The sequence below is a fragment of the Amphibalanus amphitrite genome, unplaced genomic scaffold (genome assembly GCF_019059575.1).
Source record: "Amphibalanus amphitrite isolate SeventyFive unplaced genomic scaffold, NRLGWU_Aamphi_draft 000814F_arrow, whole genome shotgun sequence".
NCBI lineage: Eukaryota > Metazoa > Arthropoda > Thecostraca > Balanomorpha > Balanidae > Amphibalanus > Amphibalanus amphitrite.
Genome location: NW_024882308.1, coordinates 270,734 through 295,425, shown reverse-complemented (window position 1 = coordinate 295,425; position 24,692 = coordinate 270,734). Strand labels below are relative to the sequence as shown.

Genomic DNA, 24,692 nt, shown 5'->3' with positions numbered 1-24,692 from the left:
CTCCCGAGTGAAAAAAATGTATGTACGTTTATATTGTAGATCAGCAATTGGCCATTTTTGAATAGAAATTAAAGCAACTTTACGTTTCACCATGTGTATTCATGGCTTCATCAGAAAATACAGGCCTCTCCGCTGCGCCGAATAATACGACATATAAACATAAAAATCACCAGAAGATAAAAAAGTACGTGCTCTAATTCCACTCCACTTCCTACCTAACTAAAATCTCTAGCCGAAGCACTGAAAATGATTAAACTAACATTTTTACATACAGCAACATACTTAAGAATTAGGCATATGCACTCGAGTTGTGCGGTGCAGCATACCACACAGGCATACTGGCATTGGAGCCGTGCGGCACAGCCTACCACCCAGGTGACTGCACAGTATACTCGTACATCGATACACTGATTTGGGCCACAGTTACAAGTCCGCGCTCCGGGGGGGGGGGGGCATGTGCACCCCATCTAGCCGAATCTTTTGTTAAGACCGGCCGTTCCATCATACGTGCCTAGAAGATGCATCCATCTCTTCTCTCTTACACGCCTGTAGTCCACGTTCTGCATCCACACTCTTTCCAGTCCCACCACGCGTAAATCGTCCACACTGTGGTCCGGAGTGCAGAAGTGGTGCCTCACCGGAAGCGCCACGGTCGGGTTGCTCACCCGTACGGATGATAGGTGGTTCTGTATACGGCCGTACAGATTTCCACCTGTCTCTCCCACGTAGCACACGCACTCACATACATTACACCATATTCCGTAAATAACATTTACACTTTTACACCCTATCGTCCTATCGTACGTCGTCACGCGCCCCTCCCCCGGTCCCCTCACGCGATCACTGCTTGAGTACATCCTTCTGCAAATGACACACTGTTTGCCGCAGCTCTCTGGTTTGCTATCGCCCTTCTTAGAAACAATACGCCTAGTTTTTGCATGTACTAAAATGTCACGTAGGTTCCTACCTCGTTTGTATGCTACCATAGGCTGACCTGGAAAGACTTCGCGTAGCCTATGCGATCTGTGGAGTAGGTGCTGCTTCTTTGCGAGTACCGTCCTGATATTCGGTAGGAATTTGGAGTACGTGACCGCCATAGGTACTCTCCCCTCAGTTTTGTTGGACGGTCGGTCAGAAAGAAGCTGTTCCCTATTTACTGAATCAAGCTTTTTAAACTCCCTATCTACTACTGTTTGAGGATATTCTCTCTCAAGAAGACGTTTCTTGAGGTTATCTTTGTGTTTGCTAAAATCTGTCTCGTTCGTGCAGATTCTCTTTATCCTAAGACCCAAGCCATAAGGGACTGCCTTTTTTGTGTGAATCGGGTGGTCAGAATCAAAGTGTAAGTACGATTTCGAGTCTGTTGACTTCACATGCAAATCTGTGGACAAACGGCCATCCGTCCCTAATTGGACCAGCACATCAAGGAACTCTATTTGCGAGTGAGAGGTCCTGAGGTCCACTTGGATTCTGGGATGGATTTGGTTAGCCCGCTCATGAAAACGGACTAATTCTTGTTCACCATGGAGCCAGATGCCAAATATGTCGTCTATATAGCGCCAATATATCAATGGTTTGAGAGAAGCGTGACTCAAAAGTTTGAGTTACTCAAAAGCGCCTCAAAAGTTTGAGGCGCTATATAGACGACATATTTGGCATCTGGCTCCATGGTGAACAAGAATTAGTCCGTTTTCATGAGCGGGCTAACCAAATCCATCCCAGAATCCAAGTGGACCTCAGGACCTCTCACTCGCAAATAGAGTTCCTTGATGTGCTGGTCCAATTAGGGACGGATGGCCGTTTGTCCACAGATTTGCATGTGAAGTCAACAGACTCGAAATCGTACTTACACTTTGATTCTGACCACCCGATTCACACAAAAAAGGCAGTCCCTTATGGCTTGGGTCTTAGGATAAAGAGAATCTGCACGAACGAGACAGATTTTAGCAAACACAAAGATAACCTCAAGAAACGTCTTCTTGAGAGAGAATATCCTCAAACAGTAGTAGATAGGGAGTTTAAAAAGCTTGATTCAGTAAATAGGGAACAGCTTCTTTCTGACCGACCGTCCAACAAAACTGAGGGGAGAGTACCTATGGCGGTCACGTACTCCAAATTCCTACCGAATATCAGGACGGTACTCACAAAGAAGCAGCACCTACTCCACAGATCGCATAGGCTACGCGAAGTCTTTCCAGGTCAGCCTATGGTAGCATACAAACGAGGTAGGAACCTACGTGACATTTTAGTACATGCAAAAACTAGGCGTATTGTTTCTAAGAAGGGCGATAGCAAACCAGAGAGCTGCGGCAAACAGTGTGTCATTTGCAGAAGGATGTGCTCAAGCAGTGATCGCGTGAGGGGACCGGGGGAGGGGCGCGTGACGACGTGCGATAGGACGATAGGGTGTAAAAGTGTAAATGTTATTTACGGAATATGGTGTAATGTATGTGAGTGCGTGTGCTACGTGGGAGAGACAGGTGGAAATCTGTACGGCCGTATACAGAACCACCTATCATCCGTACGGGTGAGCAACCCGACCGTGGCGCTTCCGGTGAGGCACCACTTCTGCACTCCGGACCACAGTGTGGACGATTTACGCGTGGTGGGACTGGAAAGAGTGTGGATGCAGAACGTGGACTACAGGCGTGTAAGAGAGAAGAGATGGATGCATCTTCTAGGCACGTATGATGGAACGGCCGGTCTTAACAAAAGATTCGGCTAGATGGGGTGCACATGCCCCCCCCCCCCGAAGCGCGGACTTGTAACTGTGGCCCAAATCAGTGTATCCATGTACGAGTATACTGTGCAGTCACCTGGGTGGTAGGCTGTGCCGCACGGCTCCAATGCCAGTATGCCTGTGTGGTATGCTGCACCGCACAACTCGAGTGCATATGCCTAATTCTTAAGTATGTTGCTGTATGTAAAAATGTTAGTTTAATCATTTTCAGTGCTTCGGCTAGAGATTTTAGTTAGGTAGGAAGTGGAGTGGAATTAGAGCACGTACTTTTTTATCTTCTGGTGATTTTTATGTTTATATGTCGTATTATTCGGCGCAGCGGAGAGGCCTGTATTTTCTGATGAAGCCATGAATAGACATGGTGAAACGTAAAGTTGCTTTAATTACGTTTATATTGATATATTCTTATTTTGTGGAGGTTGGGCAAAATCTGACCACTACTGGGGCATTCCTTGACGCTACTGGGGCATTTGCCCCAGTAGTTAACATGTTAGCCGAGGCCCTGATATGAGCACAATTGTTGCTTGTTTGTTCGTTAACAACAGCGTCACCAATCACCATGCATAACAGCCATCATGTCCAATCAAGTTTCAAGGCAGGATCTTTAATTTCAAGTTTTTTTTTTCTTCTCCAGAGTTTCTTCACCTTTCATGACTTCAATGGCCCAGAGGATAGACCGCTTGAAGAGTCACATCCCTCGCCGGCTCTTTCTCACTCACCTCGCAGTCCTATAAGGCCGCCGGTGACGGCGCCGGCGTAGGTGCCGTTTCGTAGGTCATCCTTGGCGCGGTACTGCAACGACAGCGCATGCCAGTCATTGAGCTGGGCGGCGTCGGCACTGGGCACAGGCAGGGTTGTTAAAAACCCAGGGTTTTTCATGGGTTTTGGTGGGTTTTTGGTATTTTTGGTGGGTTTTTCGTGTTTTTTTTTTGGTGGGTTTTTGATATTACTGGAGGCTTTTTGATATTTTTGTTCACACTTTGGTTGTTTTAGCTGTGATGTTTCATTAGGCCCTATGATCGTTGCAACCACGGTGGCTAAAGATAGTTGCAACTAATTTTACCAGACGTGTTCTATAGCAATGTTTGTACCGTGGTTGCCATGGAGACCTGTTCAGTTTCATTGGTTTGTTACGGGGTTGCTATAGAAACCTGAGTTCATAGAACAGCCCAAGCAAATACCGTTGCCTAGCAACCTCTTCGTCGGTCGCACTTCCGCCGCGCTGGGAGGGAGCGCACGGATGCGTAAAAGTGATAATGCCGCCGAAACCACAGTATAAACGCTGTTTTAACCGAGTTTCAGAGTCGCCTTTCTTGCCCTGCCATCCGAAATTTTGACTACTTATGCATATTTTGGACACGGAAATCGCTACAGGAGACATTGATGAATGTGTCGGTGTCCAGTTTTCCACGAAGCTATGCGCAGATCAGGCCACAGGCGTTCTTGAATATCGCGGATGTTCCCGATCTTCAGCACGTAAATGCCCTCGGGTGTTCTCTTGGTTTGGCGACGTAGGTACGGGAGCAGCCAGACTGGTAGGTATGAACTAAACTTTGTCCCCCCCCCCCTGCCCCAGCCTAGCCGGCGGCCCGCTGCATCTCGCGCCTTATGTTGCAGGGCGTCTATAACACGAGGCGCGCCCGGCAGCCTCCGCCGAGAGCAGCGCTGACACCACACCACATAATTGCAGATTCCCGCCAATCCAGAGGAGTGGTCGACCTCATCCAGTCCACGTACTGGTGCACATGGACAACGAAACATTTTACTATTGTTTCCTATTAGTTGCTTGCTTCAGTTCCCATTCTAAATATAAAAGCAGCTTAGAAACCCAAAAACCCACCAGGTTGGGTTTTTACTTATAACAGGCATTGATTCAGCGTCTCTGTAACACACTTTAAGATGCTAGCATAAATTAAACATTGAATTAGGCCCAAAGCATGAAATACTGAAATGTAGAAGTGATTGTGGTGATCGAAACAATTCAAAGTTAAGGCAAAAACCCACCCTGGGTTTTTGCTTTCAATTACCCACCCAAAAACCCAAAAACCCAGTGGGTTGGGTTTTTGCTCGTAACAACCCTGGGCACAGGCCGGGGTGGGGGAGGAGGGGCCAGACGGCGCCCGGCCGCGACCCTCGGAGGACGACGAGCAGGTCGATCGTAACGCTGAGCACACTAGGCTGCTATTGTCCTCCGGACGCGACGGGAGGGTGCCTCATTGTGGTTGCAATTGGGGCTCCAGGGTTTTCGGTTTCGATCACGGTTTTGGGAGATTGGGTTGTGCTTGTAGTTATAAATGGACAAGTATTGTATCGAGAGTAAATGAACCTCCAGGCTCCACGAATCAAACTATTAAAACAGTTACATTAAAGGAAAAGGGCCACCTTCGTGAAATATGAAGATATCGTTGTTTTTCATTTTGACATTATTATTTTTCATTTTCTTTTTAAAACTGGTGCCAGAAGTGCACAATTCGCGAAAAAGTATTTAAAACTATTTAACATATTGGTACTATGTTGATACTCTCTACGGCACCTACTGTATGATGGCATAGCGATGACGTCACACTCAAGCCAATCAGCGTTCAGAAGACAGACTCGTCGGATTGTGTCAGATAAGCTGATTGGTTAAAGCTGAGCTGGTTGGAGCTGATTGGTAAAAAACCAAAGCCTCGCCGCGGGTGGCTGTATTGTCGGATAAGAACGCATTCCTGGGATAAGGACGCATTCCTGGCGTATTTTCTTTTAAAATTGCCGATAACTACGAATGGAGGCCGAAATCGGCCGTAAGGAGGTAGACAGACAGGTTTTCGGACACGGGCTACAAGATGGCTATCTCAGTTTCAATCCCCATGTTAAAGGTGGCCCTTTTCCTTTAAAGGCGTACCGGTTTCGTCTATTGACTTCTTCAGCGCCGTTGATTCAGGTTGCCATGGTAACGGGGCAAATTTGGCATGAGTACGCATCTAATAGCTCATTTTTCAACAAATTATTTTAAAAAGCAAAAGACTTGTCGGACCACTACTAAAATGAATTGCAGTTTTTATAAACGATCCGAGTTTTAATCAGACTGGCCTACATAATGTCAAAATCAAGTCCTAAACTGAACGGCCCGTGCTGCTATATGTTACGCTCTGGCCCCAAAAGTCGTCACTGGCTTATCAGCCAATGAGCGTCGAGTATTGACGTACGCTGATTGGTGGGATTACTGCATTTGTTGTTAGAATGCTCACGGTGCTGACAGCGCTAACGAAGGTGTCTCCAATTTTCGTAATGTTAAAAGCCCGGAGCGCACCCCCTGAAACGAACTATCGAAAAGTCGTTCATGTTTTGGTCGTAGAAGTAAAAGGGACTCCACCAAAAGACAGCTCAAGGCAGTAATCATACCCCCCTCCCCCCCGTAGGGCGTGTTATACGCAGACCCCAGTGGGGCGCGGGTTAATATTGCTTGCTGTTTTAAAGTACCATGAACCCATGGCAGATTCACAGCTGTTTATTAGGTCGAACGTTTGATACGATTTTAGCAGATAGCGGTAAGTCTTCTCGGATGCATCATATCACCTATTTTAGGGCCTTGGCATCACAATCATCAGCTGTATTTGGCATATGTTGAGGTTTGACGAGTTGGGTATCATTGATACTCTGAGACATTGGGTTACACAATCGTCACTACCCTTAACAATACACAATGTCTTCATGAAAAATGTACGGCCCTCCAGCAAAAGAGTGGTTGGTTAGCCTATTTGCTTTTGATGTACCTAATAACTTTGAATGACAGAGACGCTCCTGTAAAAAGAGTCAATAGAAATGAGAAGAGGGTTCGTGCACACACTTCGGCAATGGTTTTCAACAGCCATTAGACGTACTCATCAATGCAGATCGCTTATTGTGATGTTGGCAACCAACCACTAAATACCTGGAGGGCCGTACTTAGCCCATAAGTATAACGTTAGTTACGATATATTCCGTTGCAGTTTTTTAAAACTTCCTCCATGTTAAGCTGCAGGTAGGGGTGCTTTCTGTATAACTGAAATTGTGTTTTTGCTGTATTTCACATTTAATGCCAAATTTCTTTCAAAACTTTTCAAAATTTTCAAAAAACGTTACCAATGGCATTCATCGTTCAATTCCACATCAGCCTGAGCAAAAAATGAAAAAAATCAAACGGTTTTCATGGCACAGCGATTTCACTAAACCACTGCAATACTGTCTCAAATAGCCCCACTTTACGGTACTTAAACAACCTATAGTTGGTTTGTTTTAAGTTTGACCCACACTGTAAGCATCTTTTTTTAACACAGCACGAGAATTACTGCCTGAATTAGGTACAGAGAAAACTGGTCAGCCGCACAATCACTACGTTTCCATGACATGTCTAAATCGATTTAGAGAAATGTCACGTGCGTTTTTCTCGGATAGGTACTATTCACCTTATGCAAAAAAACGAGCGTAGATATGGTTTTAGCGTGGTTTTAGCTAGCACCTAATCCTATATTTACATTTTTAAATGCTGCCTTAATATTATGATGGAGCAAATCCATTTTGCAAAATCGGCTTAACTTGTGTCATGGAAACGTAGCCATTGTATTGCAGATGTTAATATTTTCCAAAATTTGAGCACCGATGATGTACCGTTATGTTAAACGCGGTGCGATTTATTCAGTTCAGTTATCATTCCTGACAAATCGTCTATCCCTGTGGCCCCTGTGGGGTTGTAAATATGGGCAAATACGGGCAGACAGTCTGGGAACTAGGAGCCAGGAAAACATAATTTTGATAAAGTTGATCGTCAGTGAAATTCAATATGCGCCAACCACTTTTTCTCAGTAATTCAGCTAGCAATTCTCGTGCTGTGTTCAAAGACACTTTTACAGTGAGGGTCGAACTTAAAATAAAATACTACAGACAACTATATTTTACTTTAGTTCGACCCTCACTGTAAATATCTTTTTGAACATAGCGCGAGAATTGCTCCCTGAATTGCTTAAAAACTGGTTAGCGCACATTGTATTGGAGATATGAATGATATTTTCCAAAACAAGTTTTGAACGCCAATGATACTACCTTTCTGTAAACGAAATGCGATTTATGAATTAGTTCAGTTACCACCCCTGACAAGTTGTCTATCCCTGTGGGGTTGTATATATAGGCAAATACAAGCTACGAGTCTGGGAAATAGAAGCTAGGAAGAAATAATTTTGAATAAAGTTAATCGTCTGTGACATCGATGTGCGCCGACGCTAGCAATTCCCGTGCTGTGTTCAAAAAGACGATTACAGTGAGGGTCGAACTAAAAAAAAACGAACTATAGAAGTTTTTATTACATATCATTAGAATCAGCAGTGCTTGAGCAATCCAACAATAGCGGAAACAGGCCCATGCCTTTCAGTTCGTCAAACCCTGGCAATCCCTTTAAAACAACCAACACACTCACAGTACACATGCCACCATACTGTGCACTGTGCAGTCACAATAACCATACTCACCGATTCTATACAACACTCCACACCAGCAAACATGAGACCGATCATGCCAAAGTTCTTGGCATACTGCAGCATGGCTGTTCGCATTTCTACCAGAACCTGGTGGCAGCGATTCAGCTATATCACCATTCACCAGGCACATTGTACACTGTACAGTGCGCACACGAGCTCCATGGTAACAGTGCCAGTGAATAACGCATAAGCCATAATTCAAAAATATGCTGCACTGAATGAATAGGGGGACCGACAAGACAGGTTAACTCTAAATCAGCCATGTGGACAGAACCGTGAAAATGGATCTGGGATCTGATCCCTCGCATATTCACATCAGATCTAGTGTGATCAAAGATCCAGTTCTCTCTTTTGTCGTGATATCTGTTTAGCATCATATATTGAGATCTATTTTTGTCAAGAGATCCGATGAGATCATGGATTGTTACTTAATTTTCGTCGACAGAAGTCCTCAAGGAACTATTAATTCGCAATAGTGCCGTTCTAGGGACCTTATGTGATCGCACATCGTTATTCATAATTTTGTGGCACTTACGGACAAAGAACAACCTGAAAACATGGCTTCACAAGTTATGTGTGTTGGGATACACTCGAATCACAGATCCCCATACATGGTATGTAGTCAGATTCTATGAAATCATACATCCATAACATGTTTTCCACATGGGACCCAATAGGATCAGAAAACTTTGTCGATTCTTTGAGATCCATTGAATCATATTTCTATCACTCGCATTCATGCACATCTGATCAAAATCATTAAATGATTGCACTAGTCTCAAATGGAGCAGCCACTGAGAAACTGTATAATGCAGACATTACGTATATACCGGGTGGCCCAAAAAAAACGTTCCGAACTTTGGAGGCCTATATCTCAAATTCGAGTGCACATAACGAGCCAAAATTTTCATCAGGTTTGCGTCACTTCTTTGCGCATTGGTATGCCAAATTATAACACTGTACCATCATTTTCAAGCCAGCAATCTTATGTTGAATTAAGTAAGACGTTTTTGCTTTTTTTGCCGTTGTTGAACGGAAGTAATGATTGGCTTAGACGTACCATGTTAGAAAAATACAAAAAATAGAACAACGTGAATGATACCAGCGCGCGTGTTGCTATTTTAGATATTTTAATTTGTCACACTTATGTGCCAAATATTCAAATACTAAGCCAAAGTCGTGTTAATGGATGCCATTCGTTTCAACAATCAACACAAGTCCTGTTTCGAGGCGAAGCCGAGTGGCACGGTGCATGGGTTACTGCTGATCGCCCTCCCTTCAAGAAGATCAAATAGTAAATCGACCGAATAAGGAAAAAAGCTAGAGGGAATGTGTCACCCTGAGGCCTTAACCACCAATGAGACTAGTTGCCAGTAGCAGTCATGGCTGTAGGCCGTGGTGCCGAGATGGAAGTGGCCCGTTCACTCACATTTTTGGTAAACATCAGAGCAAAAAAGTGATTTTTACATGGCATGCTAGAAACAAGAACCGTTTAAAAAGTAATTGACCGAATAACATGAAAATCATACCATTCACTGAAAATATATGTCACATTGACTATTGGAAGTTTCAATGTTGTATCTTTATCACTTTCTGAGAAATGTTCATTTAAAATTGGGAACGTTTTTTCTGGGCCACCCGGTATGTGAACGATGGATGCACTTATAAAGAGAGAACAAAACCTCCATTTTTAACACTCGGCCCTATCGGCGTTTTTGCCATTAACCAAGGGTCGGTTACCTTTTTTTTGGGTGCGCGCCGGATATGAGATTTGGAAGCAGTCGGCAGTCCGCAAGTTCATAACTTTACCAGGGGCGGCTCCAGAGCACTGGGAATTGGGGGGTCCTATTCGTGAAGCGAGTCATTTGGGCGAAGATCACGATGCTGCACCAGTTTTACGAACAGTGAATGAAAGGTATCATGTGATAACATATACAGTTATTGTGCATCCTCTTTTGACACGTTTTTGCTATAATAGGCGGATCCAGGCGTCCAAAAAGGGGGTTATGTTTTACCTCCCAACATAGGTGCCCTGACACCGCCTATGGATGACCAATACAATTGTAGTCGTTCTCTCATAAGAAAATTGTAACATAATAAGACCATTACCACCCTTTTTAGAAACAGTACCAACAAAAACCTTATTTACTATACTTTTTGTGTACCCCCAATCTCAATGATCTGTATCCGCCTATGATTTTTGAAAATGCATATTTTTAGGATCCATGTGAATTCCTGGTTCATTCTCTATCGATCGGCAAAAGTTGCGTTAAGATTGGTTCAGAAACCTGGCCGTGATAAACAGTCTAAAATGTATCTGCAATTTGCCCGTTTTTACCCCCCTCTACCCCCCTATTGACATTTTTTAATTTTTATTTTTTAGAAATGTAGATCACGTTGAGCGAAATCGAATGCCGTTTGAATTTTGAAAATCGGCCGGTTAGATCTCGAGATATCAAGGGGGGTCGTAAACAGCCCCCCCCCCTGCCACTAATAGGGGTAGCCAGGAGCCTGCCACTAATTATAGGGTTAAGACGGACTCTGACGAAGGAAGAGGCGAGTTTAAAAATAGAAGGAATGTTTGCATCTATTTTATAATGTGATCATATACCAGCTCGCCTCTATATTATCATTCTGTTTCTAGGCATATGAAATGTGTGTAGGAAGAAATATTGTGCCAACACACACTTATATGTAGTCACTTTGGTACGGAGAAAGTTTATTTTTTAGAGAACCGTGGGCCAGAACACGATGTTGATTGCTGATACCGGCCGCGGGCCGGATGTCCGATGGTTCGTGGGCCGGATTCGGCCCGCGGGACGTAGGCTGTCGACCCCTGCCATTACCGGATGGGGGAGAGGGGGAGGGGGCCAGTTGGACCAGGGCTGCGGAGTCGGAGTAAGTCGGAGTCGACATTTCTGACCGGAGACGGAATCGAAGTCAGTGTCGATTTTAGACCCCGGAGACGGAGTCGGAGTCGACGAAAATCCATCGACTCCGCAGCCCAGCGTTGGACCGTCCACCCCCCCCCCCCTCCCAAACCCACCACCATCCAATCGATCGACCCCTGATCGCGCTGGAATTTCGCAGCAAAAACGGGCGTTTTGTCCGTGACGACAGGAATCCGAGGATACCTAATCTTAACCCGCGCCGGGCCGGTGCTCTGAGATTCCGCGCCGGGCCGGGGGGGGGGGTGTCTGAACACCCCCCCCCCCCTTCTAACTCGGCTCCTGGGCCACGTAGGGACACGCGGTAAGCGGCAATCGAAAGAACGCCCAAAATAAGGACGAAAATACTTCGGTCATTTTTTGGGTCAGGTCAAAGGTCAGGTCACCATAGGTCACCAAAGGTAAAATGTTCACTATTTCAACATTTTGGAAACTGCCAACGGCTATCTCGTCTGGTCCGGTCAGGTGAGTCGAGTCGGTCAAATATCATGCATCCCGCCAGCTTAGTACCCATAGTAGGTAAATCTGTATTTTCACTACGCAGCATTTTGCATTGGCGCCCCAAACTAGTTTTTCCAGACGTTCAAATGAGTGCGAAATTTAAAATCAGGTAGCTCCAAAACATACCTACCCTAAAAAGTTGTTAAACTAGAAAAAGTTGACTGAGGTTAGCTATGGTCAACTACATTGACCTGACCTTAACCCGCGCCCTGCTGGGGGGGGGGTGTTTGAACACCCCCCCTTGTGGTTTTTCGCGAATATCTCAAAAACGGCGGCGCGGAGCGCCGCCGTTTTTGGTACACCTTATCATACATCAATTCTACACATGTTGTGAAAATTTCAGACCAAGGTCATTCAAGGTCAGGTCACCAGGTCACTTGAAGTGACCTCACCTCATAAAAAATTTCAATGTCTGTCATAGCTACACCGAGTGACCGATCGCTTTGAAACTTTCAGCGATAGCTAAGAGCAATAGCATGTACAAAATGTATATCTCAGAATTTTGATATCGATGACCTAAGGTCAGGTCAATTTTGCGACCTCCCCATTATAAGTCAATGGGAGAAAATTGAAATGCGCCTCTTTTGGATGATTGACATTATAAACACTCCCAAACACCGAATTACAAGTGGTTTAGACACACTGAACTTGAAAATGGTGTCCGTGACCCTTGTTTATGCCCTGAGGTCATCTTAGGTCACGAATGGTATCTAACAGTTTTTCGCAAATAACTTTTGATAGAGGCATGCTAGAGCGATGAAAACGACTTAGATGTGTTCAGCTCGACGATACGGATCGACTGATATGCAACATGACCCTTTCCGGTCAGGTCATGACCTTGACCTGAGGTCAAATTTTCAAGTTGACCTTTCAAGGTCAAGTTATAGTTTATTCGATGCGTCTTGACGAGAGGAACACGATGCCGGTAAAAGTAAGCTCGTACAAGGCTTGGGTCAAAAGTAATTGCAGAAAAACTGTTTTCGAAAAAATCGGTTATTTTTGCAGTTTTTGCCCCCTGCAGGCAAAACCGTTGACGTTAGGTCAAATCTGAGAGAATTACTCAGAAAGGGCGTTAATAGGGCTATCGAATGCGCTTTTCCGCGGCGCTGTAGCTCTATTGGTTCCCGAGTTATGCGTTGGCTTCTTGGAAATTTTCGACATTCGACCTGGAAATCGGCGAAATTTTGCCTTCAATGACCTCTGGTGACCTGACCTTTGACCTGACCAAAAAATTGACCGAAGTGATTTCGTCATTATTTTTTACGCTCTTTCGAACGCCGCCTTCCGCGTATCGCTACGTGGCCCAGGAGCCGAGTTACAAGGGGGGGTGTTCAAACACCCCCCCCCCCAGCAGGGCGTGGAAATCCAGGACCCCCAGCAGGGCGCGGGTTAAAGCAGGGCTGCGGAGTCGGAGTCGGAGTCGGAGTCGGAGTCGGTCGGAGTCGACAGTTGTGACCGGAGTCGGAGTTGGAGTCGGAGTCGATTTTAGAAACCCGAGCCGGAGTCGGAGTCGGAGTCACCGAAAATCTGTCGACTCTGCAGCCCTGCTAGGTCTGCGGAGTCGGAGTTGGAGTCGGTCGGAGTCGACAATTCTGCCCGGAGTCGGAGTCGGAGTCCGAGCTGGTTTTTGAAAGCCGGAGTCGGAGTCGGAGTCGCCGAAAATCCATCGACTCCGCAGCCCTGCCTTAAAGTGACATTGATATCCATCATAACATATGGAGCACAGACTGGTTTTTGATTCACCTTTTTTGGATCGATTCAATCATTGATTCATTTGATTTTTGTTTGATTCAATCACCGTTTCATTCCTTAAAAAAATTGGTGAATCGATTCCTTTTGATTCAGAGAATCAAAAAACAATAAAAGAATGATTCGCGTTTGATTCAGCCAATTTTTTTTTTTGAATGATTCTTTTTTGATTCAATTAAAAAATAAAATATACAAAATATCAGGGATAGTATTGTATTTGTTGTGTTCGTTTTGTTGTCATGTAATTGAACAAGTGTTAATATTTGTTGATAATGAACTATGTTCGCTCACTTTAATTTTTTTTAAGTTCATGAATCATTAATTTTTTTGATTCAATCAACCCTGATTCCCAATGCGTTTGATTCAATCAGGGCTTGTGAATCAAACAATCCTGACGGTGAATCAAACCTTTTTGATTCAACAAATTTTGTTTGATTCAATCCAATCGATTCAATCACAGATGAATCAAACACCAGTCTGATGGGGCAAGCATAATTTCACATGCTGGCACGTTTCTAATCACAAGAAAGTCTGGGAACGCATGGAAAATGTGCGCTAACATGCAGAACCGCCATTTTGACCTGACATTCTTTAATCCATAATTGATCTAATGCATTAGCTCCAAACTATTCCAGGATACTGGATACCTCTCTTGCAGTCTGACTCTTCAATTCAGCTCCAGTTATTGATGGGTTCACACTGGATGTGAAGAGACCCAGAGCTCCACCTAGGCCAAACCCTGGAGAGAAAAAACAAAGAGAGTAAAAAATGAGACAGCAGTGACAGTATTTCTAGGAAACAAGCATCTAAAAAGTATCTGTCTCCTACTTCATCTGCTCAATTTATAACTTCCTAACTAACACGCATACTCCTAGGGGGCGTTCCACGACAGATCGACAAATAAAAACCTAAATCTGCACCCACGTATTTTATTTTTCGTTTAAAACTGGTCCAAGGGGTTGTGATGGGCGGGAAAACCAACTGTGGCAAGATTTTTTTTTCTTCGAACAACGGTTTCCGATATATAGCCTCGGGCAATTCCTGGAGGTCACGCTGCAACCCTATGTTTGGCAGCTTATAACTCAGAAACTATTGGTTTTCTATGATAAAAACTGACAACTGTATATGGTTCAAATCTCAATCAACAAACGAACATTTTGGCTAGCTCGGATGTTCAATTTTAAAATTTTGATCACGTGACCTTTTGACCTATTGTTCGAAGAGTGACCTTGACAGTTTCCCCACTGAAAGTTGCAATTTCGTCTGTTGACTATTAAAGCCTTATCACTTGTCATTTATATGCGATAATAAAAGTGGCTATCGCCCTGCGTTGACCTCAGGTCAGGTCATTATTTGACTTGTCCATTATTACGAGCGGGTGCGACAGCGAGATCTCGAGAACAAAGCGATATAGCGACAAGCGGTAAACGGCACAGGGTACACACGGATAGGTCTACAATTTTTACTGAGGTCATTTTCAGGTCAGGTCAAAGATGACGTCACAGGGGTAAAAAGGAAGTCGAAATAGCGCACTACATATATATGAATTTTTCTCGAATAAGTTTAACAGTATCTCAGCTAGGAACAAACTAATAACACCATCGCGATCCTCTCGTCGATCCGCATCGAAACATATGTATGTTGACCTCAAAAGGTCAGAGTCAAAAGTTGATCTTAGGTCACGTGACCTAAGGTCATCATATATCATTCGATGCGCCTTGACGAGCTGAGCACAATGAGCCCATCCGCGCATCTGTATCTCGAACCTGTAAGGAGTTATAAGCAAAAAAAAAATATTTGGTGACCTTCAATGACGTCACATGATTACGAGCGAGCGAGCGCAGCGAGCGAAGTGATTCTTTTCAATATAACGAAAAAATATCAGTATGAGCGGCCCGGCCACGCCCGGCCTGTAACGCTTTTGAGAGGCTTATATCTCAGCAACCGCTAGACCGATTGGCCTGCGGTCTTTTTTGCTGGGTAGCCCCATCCCTTCCACCCCGTAATTAACTACTTTTGATACGTCTCAATGACCGTCGTGGCACGTGCCACGTGAAAAGTCAAGGGTGTTCAAGCTGTTTTGCAAAAGCAGTGGTTTTGAGAGGCTCATATCTCAGCAGCCGCTTGGGCGATTGTCTACCCCCACTGCACGTGCAAAATGCAAAAAGAAGAGGTGCCAAATTTGTTCCCATTTCAATAACTCGGTAATTACTGGGGCGATTTCGCTGAAACTTGGCATACAGGTGGCACCCACCAGGCAATACAATCCCATGTGTTGCGGTTAAGGTGCTACTGCACGTGCGCACGTGCAGGGGGCGCTTCCTTGAAAATCAAAGTACAAGTTTGGGGGTGAGACTAAATGCTTACTTCGAAATCTAAGCTGTGTTGCGGCATTGGCGGTTATGTGCGGCGTGTATGCCGCATGATTAGTAGGCGGCGACCACTAAATTAAAGACTTAAACGCTCCAACCTGTTTTCAATGAATAACACTGCATACCAAAAATGCCAATCGCTCTCGTCGTAAGATATTTAGATTTAAATAACTAAGTTATCTGCATCATCATTTTGAACCAAATTAATGCTTTCAACTTAGTACTCACTCATTCCTTCCTTCGTTGGCTCCAAACAGTCTTTCGATTGTCTGGAAATCGTATGCCAAATCCCGCACCTGTATACGACTGGTGCATATAAAGGCCGATGTAAGAATTTCAATAGGCTCTCGCATGCGATTTCCTGGCTACCCAAAAAGTCTGTTTCAGTCATGCTATCAAAACATGGTATGTCAGCCCTGTCACCAGCTTATGACTGCTCTGCTTGTAGTGCCCCTGACCGTCACCGACCCCCTTCCTTCCTTAAAAGCCTAGTTTCCCTCCATCATCTCTACTAGATTTAGGTAATGCTCCGACAAATTCACAAACAAGACCGAACTTGTTCGGAGTTCTGACTGTCAGTTAACCCTCGCCCTTTAAGGGGGGGGGTCGAACGGACTCCCCTCGGTTTTTCGCGAATAACTCGCGTAAAAAGCGGCCGATCACGACGTTACTTTTAGTACCCTCGCGTTGATCAATTTTACACCTACCCTGAAAATTTCATGACCCTGACGCAAATAACCTTTGACCTGTGACCTACTTTTCGAGACCATGTTTGGCCGGAACCGCGATTCAGCGTATGTCGGCTCGCATTAGCAGCGCGTTTGCAGTCTTTTCGTAGTTTCAAGCGTTCAAACATGTGATACCAGTATAACGCCTTTTGGGGCGACTAACGGAGCGAGCGAGAGGGTGGGCCTTGCACGTGCGAAATTGCGAGGGGGTACCTCCAACTGACTTGTGCACGGCACCCTACTAACTGGTCTCTAGCGATGTGCCAAATTTGGGCACAATCGGCCCAGCCGTTCTCGAGATCTGGAAGCGGCACCCTGCACGTGCGCACGTGCAAAATGGGTCCCAACTGACTTGTGCACGGCACCCTACTAACCGGTCCCTAACCGTGTACCAAATTTGAGCGCAATCGGTCCAGCCGTTCTCGAGATCTGGAAACGACCCCTGCACGTGCGCACGTGCAGCAGCACCCCATTTCTGGCACATGTATATGCAGTGCCTAGTGGGTGCCTACCTACATGCCAACTTTCAGCGCAATCGGCCAAGTAATTACCGAGATATTGCAACAATTACAAAACTGACACCTCTTCGTTTTGCACGTGGCACGTGCATAAGGGGTAACCCACATGCATCGGGAATAGTCCAATACTTGGAAGAAGGAATGAAGCTACCCTACAAAAATTACCCCGTGTAAATCGGTCAAGTGGTTGCTGAGATATAAGCCTCGCAAAAGCGTGACCACGGCCGGCCGGCCGGCCGGCCGGCCGGCCGCTCATACTCAGAAATTTCCGTTAATCTAAGGAAAGACTACGCTCGCTTCGCTCGCTCCGTAATGATGTTGCCCCATGCATTAGGGTGGGTGTCAAGGTCACCTGAAGGTCAGGTCAGGTCACTGACCTTTGGTGACCTCGGTTCACTTTTTCGAGTTTGACATGTTTCTAGGCCAGTTTTTCGAACTGAATTCGAATTTAGCAGCCACATGAACGTTTACAAAGTAGTTCTGGTGCCTTCGTAACATGTTACGAGGCTGTCAGAGGCGGTTGACACCTACTACAAATACCCGGCAGGACCTCTACTGGTTGACCTGACCTGACCTGACCCGACCAGGCCTAAATGAATGAAAACATCTGTGATCAAAACTAGCATGATATTCGTGATCAGCACCCCGAAAAAAACCCATAGCAGCCACACTACGACGTTCTAACAGGTCCCAATTTTCCCTGACCTGACCTGGAAGGTCAACCGATGACCTAGGACCTTAAAATTGGGTATCATCGGCTTCCTCTCGTCACGGGCAACACGCTCGTTTTTCCGCGAAGCTCTAGCTTGATCAGGAGCGAAACGGCAAGGGGTTATACCTTATACGTTCGCGGCTGGAAAAACACCAATACGGGCGAGGGTCAAGTTGAAAGTATTAATTTGGCTCAAAACGATGATGTAGATAAGTTAGTTATTTAAATCTAAATATCCTACCAGTATAACGCCTTTTGGGGCGACTAACGGAGCGGGCGAGAGGGTGACCCTTGCACGTGCAAAATTTCGAGGGGGTACCTCCAACTGACTTGTGCACGGCACCCTACTAACCGGTCTCTAGCGATGTGCCGAATTTGAGCACAATCGGCTCAGCCGTTCTCGAGATCTGGAAGCGGCACCCTGCACGTGCGCACGTGCAAAATGGGTCCCAACTGACTTTTGCACGGCACCCTACTAACTGCTCCGTAACCGTGTACCAAATTTGAGCGCAATCGGTCCAGCCGTTCTCGAGATCTGGAATCGACCCCTGCACGTGCGCACGTGCAGCAGCACCCCAACTCTGGCACATGGATATGCATTGCATAGTGGGTGCCTACCTACATGCCAACTTTCAGCGCAATCGGCCAAGTAGTTACCGAGATATTGCAACAATTGCAAAAGTGACACCTCTTCGTTTTGCACGTGGCACGTGCATAAGGGGTCACCCACATGCATCGGGAATAGTCCAATACTTGGTAGAAGGAATGAAGCTACCCTACAAAAATTACCGCATGTAAATCGGTCAAGTGGTTGCTGAGATATAAGCCTCGCAAAAGCGTGACCACGGCCGGCCGGCCGCTCATACTCAGAAATTTCCGTTAATCTAAGGAAAGACTACGCTCGCTTCGCTCGCTCCGTAATGACGAGAGCGATGGTCATTTTTGGTATGCAGTGTTATCCATTGAAAACAGGTCAAAGCTATTGAGTTTTTAATTTAGTGGTCGCCGCTTACTAATCATGCGGCATACACGCCGCACATAACCGCCAATGCCGCAACGCAGCTTGGATTTCGAAGTAAGCATTTAGTCTCCCCCAAGTTTGGTACCCTCAGGGTATCTAAAGCAGCTGTTCACGAGCGTGTAAACCAAAAATGAGCCTGATCTGACTTGTAAGACGGCGGCCAGAGCCCAAATTGTGAACAAGCCAAACAACGATAATTTTTATTTGACCTGACCTGTGACGTCATCAGTGACCTCAAGGTCAATGAAAGTAGGTTGCGCCAGACAGTTTTTCCGGGGCTATTAGACGCAGTTTGAATTTTGACGATCGGCCCAGTAGTTTCGGAGTTGGGAGGGTGGTATGAATAGCCCCCCCCCCCCCCCCCCAGGAGGCCTGTTATACAGACCCCAGTGGGGCGCGGGTTGAGGAAAATCCAGCAGGCGACTTTTTTCTGTTGGTAAAACGGGTAAAACCGGCCTCTGATTTTCCCCACGTTCGATGTCTCTTAGACGACGAAGATTCTACGCCGTCCGGCCATCCCGTTCAAGGTCAGCGGGGGCCCGGCTGCGGTTATGGACCACTGACATTAATAAAAGCCCTCTATAAGGTTACTATAGAGGTTAATGTTATGGAACGTGATTGGCCGGGCGACGTAGAATCTTCGTCGTCCTAGAGACATCGAACGCGGGGTATGTTTCGTTCTATGTTTGCCGTGAAAAGACATATGCAACGAATCGTGAGACGTTGGCGATGTAGCATAATGATACACACCCTCATAAGCAAAAGACAAATCAGTGGGAGCGCTTGATCTGAGAGAAAAAGTCAAGGTCCCTAACACAAAAAGTATTGAAAGTACTGTAGAAAAGCATTGGAGGAAAAATATTGAAATGACACACCCTTATACCCAATTAGATAGGTAAAGGTTTAATCTTAACCTGAGTTCAAAACAATGTTGAAATGAGTGACAATAACCTTCTACATTGTCAGGGATAGGTGGTAAGTAGGTGCCTAGTATTAAATCAATGTTAGCACTTTAACCTGACCTGCAATGCCACTGATGCCAGCCTTGAACGGACAGCTTTCAAAGAAAGCTTGCACCATCTTTTCTTCTCTTGTTTTGATGTATGGAGGAGTCAGAATAGTAGGTACTTGAATATTCTCTCTATATCTTCTTGGATTCAGCATCATGTATTTACAAACATCATCCATCTTTTCCAATGAAAGTCCATACACTGATTCAAAAACTCTTGCATCTGTACTAGTGTAATGATGTTGACCAGGAGCTTCTCTGATGTCTGAAATCATTGTAGCTGCAAAGGCACAAATTTTGGCATGTAAGGGTACTGGGTAGAACTACCATTTGAATGAGCAAAACAAAGGTAATGAGATCAACACAGAACATATGCCTTTTAAAAGTTCAAACAGCCACACAAAACATCCAAACCAAAGTCATTTTAGTCAGGGATCATGCCTACCATAATGAGGAAAAAATACCTACTCCAGTCTCCAATACAGATATCCAAGGCTGTGTCAATAAGAACACCCAAAACAAAACAAATTAGATATAGTTCGTTTATTTTAAGTTTGCCCTTCACTGTAAACGTCTTTTTGAACACAGCACAAAAATTGCTAGCTGAATTACTGAGAAAACTGGTTGGCGCACATTGATTTCACAAGAATTCACAGACGATCAATTTCATCAAATTTGTTTACCTTCTATTTCACAGACTCATAGCTTGTATTTGCCCATAGCTACAGCTTGAGCTCCACGGTCATAGCCGACTTCTCAAGAATTATGTCTGAACTAATTAATCAGTTGTACGGCATATAACATTAACGTTACATACCAACCTAAAAACTCAACAACCTAAAAACACATAAAAGAGCATACCTGTCATTTCTAATTAGCATTTAGCAGTATACACGATTTGTGTAACAACACATCTAACAGAAGCATGCAGCCACTACAGTTTTTTTCAAAAGGTGCTGGCTCCAAGTTCATTATCGAAGCTCTGAGCTCTCACAGAGTTTTGGCACTTGGCAGCTTCAGCGCCTGGCCAATAATTTCTTACTGAAAAGAATATTTGATTTTAAATTGTGCACAATAAGTACCTACCCAGAAATTGTTCATTGAAAAAATTAACATACTATGATGATGACGTCACTGGAGGCAGCAGGCACCCAATGTCGGTACAATGGGACAGTGTCAACAAATTTGGGGGAAAATTTGTTTTTCGCTGTTGCCGAGGTTATATTCAAGTAAGCGGTTCCGTCCATAGTTTATATGTTACATTGTAATACAAGTTTGACAGCATGACGTCACCACTGTTCTAATTTCGTCCAAAAATGTACATATTGACAGAGGCTATCCAGCTCAGAGTTTTTTGAGGGGCAAACCATAACAATTTATCGATTCTTTCCATGCCTCGTCCATAGGCGTAATGCTAAAATTATGCCGTTTGGGGGGGGGGGCAAATGCCCATTTTGCCCCCCTGGATCCACCACTGCATATTGATATAGAAATTATCAGGAAGATATCACATGTTTAAAAATCAACATTCAATTTTCTCACAGTGCATATGATTTTCTCAGGGCGCTGTTCGGCAGCCGGCTACTTTGTGTGCAGGGTATGACTCATTTCGCAAGCCGACGTCACAGGTGGTGACGTCGGCTCGCCGGCGAGCGGACTCCAACAACAAACTAACGGAAACCCTCGGACACCCTCGGGGCATAAACCGCGGAATAGCATATTGAGCGAGTCTTATAAGGGAAATTCATATATTTTCGTTCCTCAAATGATAATCAGGGTGTCTCTTACCTTTTTACGTATCATTTCAATTTGGGCTACCTAACACTTCAGTTGCCAAATATCTGCAATTTATTCAAACGAAGGTATTTTCAGTAAATATCAATGCTATAGACCGAAATCTTTTGAATAAAAACTTCAACCAATAGAATAAAAATAACTTATTTTATTCCAACCAATTCCTCCATTATTATTAATTATTCCAACATAAAACTCACTTTTACACACATCATTCCTTGCATCATTCATAATAAAGCATACTAACACGCCGCTTTTGACAATTGCGGCGTCGAGTGGCGCGCTGCTAGCGCTCTTTTTGGACAACACTATTCGACCGCCACCCTTGCAGCCATTCTATAACTCAGGAACTACTGGACCGATCGTGACGAAAACACCACCAGTCGATTCAACGTATGCAATTTCATCAGCCGATTCGAATATGGTGACCTCAGGTGACCTCGGTGACCTCGAAAGGTCAACTTTACGTTTTCGCCTATTGCAGCCATTCTATAACTCAGGAACTACTAGGCCGATCGTGACGAAAACACCACCAGTCGATTCAGCGTATGCGGTTTCATCAGCCGTTTCGAATATGGTGACCTCAGGTGACCTCGGTGACCTCAAAAGGTCAACTTTACGTTCTCGACTATTGCAGCCATTCTATAACTCAGGAACTATTGGGCCGATCGTGACGAAAACACCACCAGTCGATTCAGCGTATGCGATTTCATCAGCCGTTTCGAATATGGTGACCCCAGGTGACCTCGGTGACCTTGGGAGGTCACATGACCAATGTGGCCTGTGGCAGCCATTCTATAACTCAGGAACTACTGGGCCGATCGCGACGAAAACACCACCAGTCGAATCAGCGTATGCGATTTCAACAGCCGTTTTGAATATGGTGACCTCATGTGACCTCGGTGACCTCAAACGGTCAACTTTACGTTTTCGCCTATTGCAGCCATTCTATAACTCAGGAACTACTGGGCCGATCGTGACGAAAACACCACCAGTCGATTCAGCGTATGCGATTTCATCAGCCGTTTCGAATATGGTGACCTCATGTGACCTCGGTGACCTCAAAAGGTCAACTTTACGTTTTCGCCTATTGCAGCTCTACGCCCGTTTCAAATGACCCCGATGCGAGGGTCAATTGAACCAGCCCATGGGGTCAATTGCACCATATATCCTTTAACAATGGGATCAGGGCTGGGAAAAATGCTGAATCTGCTACATACCAGATAATACAAGAAACTCTTTATTAGCTACATTGCCACAAATGTTCCTCACATCATTTCTGCTAGAGAAAATGATTTTACAAGTAATCAAAATTCTGGACAGAGCTTTCCACTTTCATTTTCTATCTATTCTCAAATTGAGCTTTGAATGTTTTTATTTAGTTGGTTGCACAAACAAAAACAGATAGTGTCTTGCTTATGTCCCCTGTGAATGTCCTTTTTCTTATTTTTTACTCTTTGTAGGTACTCACTACTCAGGTTTAGAAAAAGCATACAAATATCAAAATAAGGTGCTGTAGGGCTTTCTCAGGGCAAGTTCCAGCACCACCTGAGAGCACCAGAGAGCTCCAGTGATCCCTAGAATTTTCCTATCAGCATTCCAGCAACTTCAGGATTCAGATTGTATCAGCCTACTCAGGCAGAAAGTATTTGAAAGAAATCAGGTTGATTTGGCTGCTCAGTCTGGTCAACAATTTACAATCATTGTGCATGCCGAGCCCGCTGTACAAAAGTTGCCAGTTGCCACCAATCAAGGTTTAGCGTTAATACAATAATTAATTGAACATGTAAAAAAGTAAATAAAAAATTCTTTTCTGGGCGTTACTTGATCAATATTTAAATCAGATCTCACCTTCTGCGCCAATCGATCTTAGGTATCTCCCTATATCTTCACACATCTTGCTTTGCGTGCTGGGCGGCTACCTTGCTCTTTAACTGTGTACTGCACGCCGCTTTAGGGACAGTTGTCATTGCAACACTTGAAATTAGGCCTGGAATATCCCACTTCCCCAAAATAGAGGCAAAATAAAAGCTAAAATAGCTGAAATAATTCAAAAACACCCAGAAACACTCATCAAACTCAACTGAACTATCCACGCGAAACGACAACTAGAATTGTCTCTAATGCGCCAGAAACAATGCATCAACAAAATACACAAGCAGCAATGACGTAATTTGCATATTTTTGACACAATTTCTCAATAAAACTTACAAAAAATGTTCATTAGTTCTTTCAAACTCTAATTTGGTTCAAATAAGTATGATTTTAACAATATTATACATTAAAAACTGAATAAAATTGTATATGACGTCATCAAAAAGGATAAAAGACGTTACAGGGCACTGTATCATAAAAGATGGCTTTTTAGAGATGCCATGGGCAGAATGAGTTGATTCTTTTCGTATTTTTATTGATCATTGAACAATGCCCCTTTAAAAACAATTTGTTTTGTTTCGTAAATATGTAATTTGAATATTTCACAAATAATGAAACTCCTTTTTGCAATATTCATAAAAAAGATAGCGCATAAAAAGGCGTAGCAGATACCTTTTGTTACACGACTCAGAGTATGAAGAATTAGTGATGCTACAATTGAAACTGCTACAAAGAGCCGCCAGATTCGTCATAAAATGGAGCACAAAGCTGACGTTTTGAACTTGTGTTAGTCTTACAGAGATGTTTTGCTCTTATTCGCCGACGAGATCACTGGCTGGTAGTACCTCTATTTTGAAAATGTGCGAATTTTGATGTTTTTATTGTATTTTTCTTTATGATGTACGGAAGAGAGAAATGTTCATTTTGCTACAATTGATGGAACAATAAAGCGATATCTGCTACCTACTGGAGTATGAAAGTATGAGAGATTTCCCAGCCCTGAATGGGATGTTTTCCTCTTTAACCCGCGCCCCACTGGGGGGGGGCTATTTATAGCCCCCCCTCCCGTTTTTCTGCAATAACTTCCAAACCGCTTGACGTATCAACGCCAAACTTTCAGTACCTTCGGCTGCATCAATTTGACACCTTGTGTCAAAATTTGAACTTCGTAGCTACCATAGGTCGGCCGGAAATGACGTCAGAGTGACGTCATGTTCGTCCGATTTCGACGCA

General features: G+C 44.4%; 1 protein-coding gene across 8 annotated transcripts in view; it reads right to left on the bottom strand.

Moving 5' to 3' along the window:
• LOC122366525 (mitochondrial import inner membrane translocase subunit Tim22-like) overlaps positions 1-23,692 on the bottom strand; it is a 29,692-nt gene extending 6,000 nt beyond the window's left edge. Inside the window, exons 1-5 of one of the 8 annotated variants that reach the window (XM_043338884.1) lie at positions 23,436-23,692; positions 19,804-20,070; positions 14,078-14,169; positions 8,224-8,319; positions 3,460-3,532 (exon numbers count right to left, since the gene is read on the bottom strand). In XM_043338884.1, coding sequence (XP_043194819.1) covers positions 3,460-3,532; positions 8,224-8,319; positions 14,078-14,169; positions 19,804-20,070; positions 23,436-23,481 — 574 coding nt within the window. In that variant the 5' untranslated portion in view covers positions 23,482-23,692. Of the gene's footprint in view, positions 1-3,459; positions 3,533-8,223; positions 8,320-14,077; positions 14,170-19,803; positions 20,071-20,473; positions 20,654-21,578; positions 21,855-23,435 lie in introns of those variants that run through there. The other 7 variants (XM_043338882.1, XM_043338880.1, XM_043338886.1 and 4 more) reach the window with 7 other exon arrangements.
• Between the last annotated feature and the right edge of the window lie 1,000 nt (positions 23,693-24,692).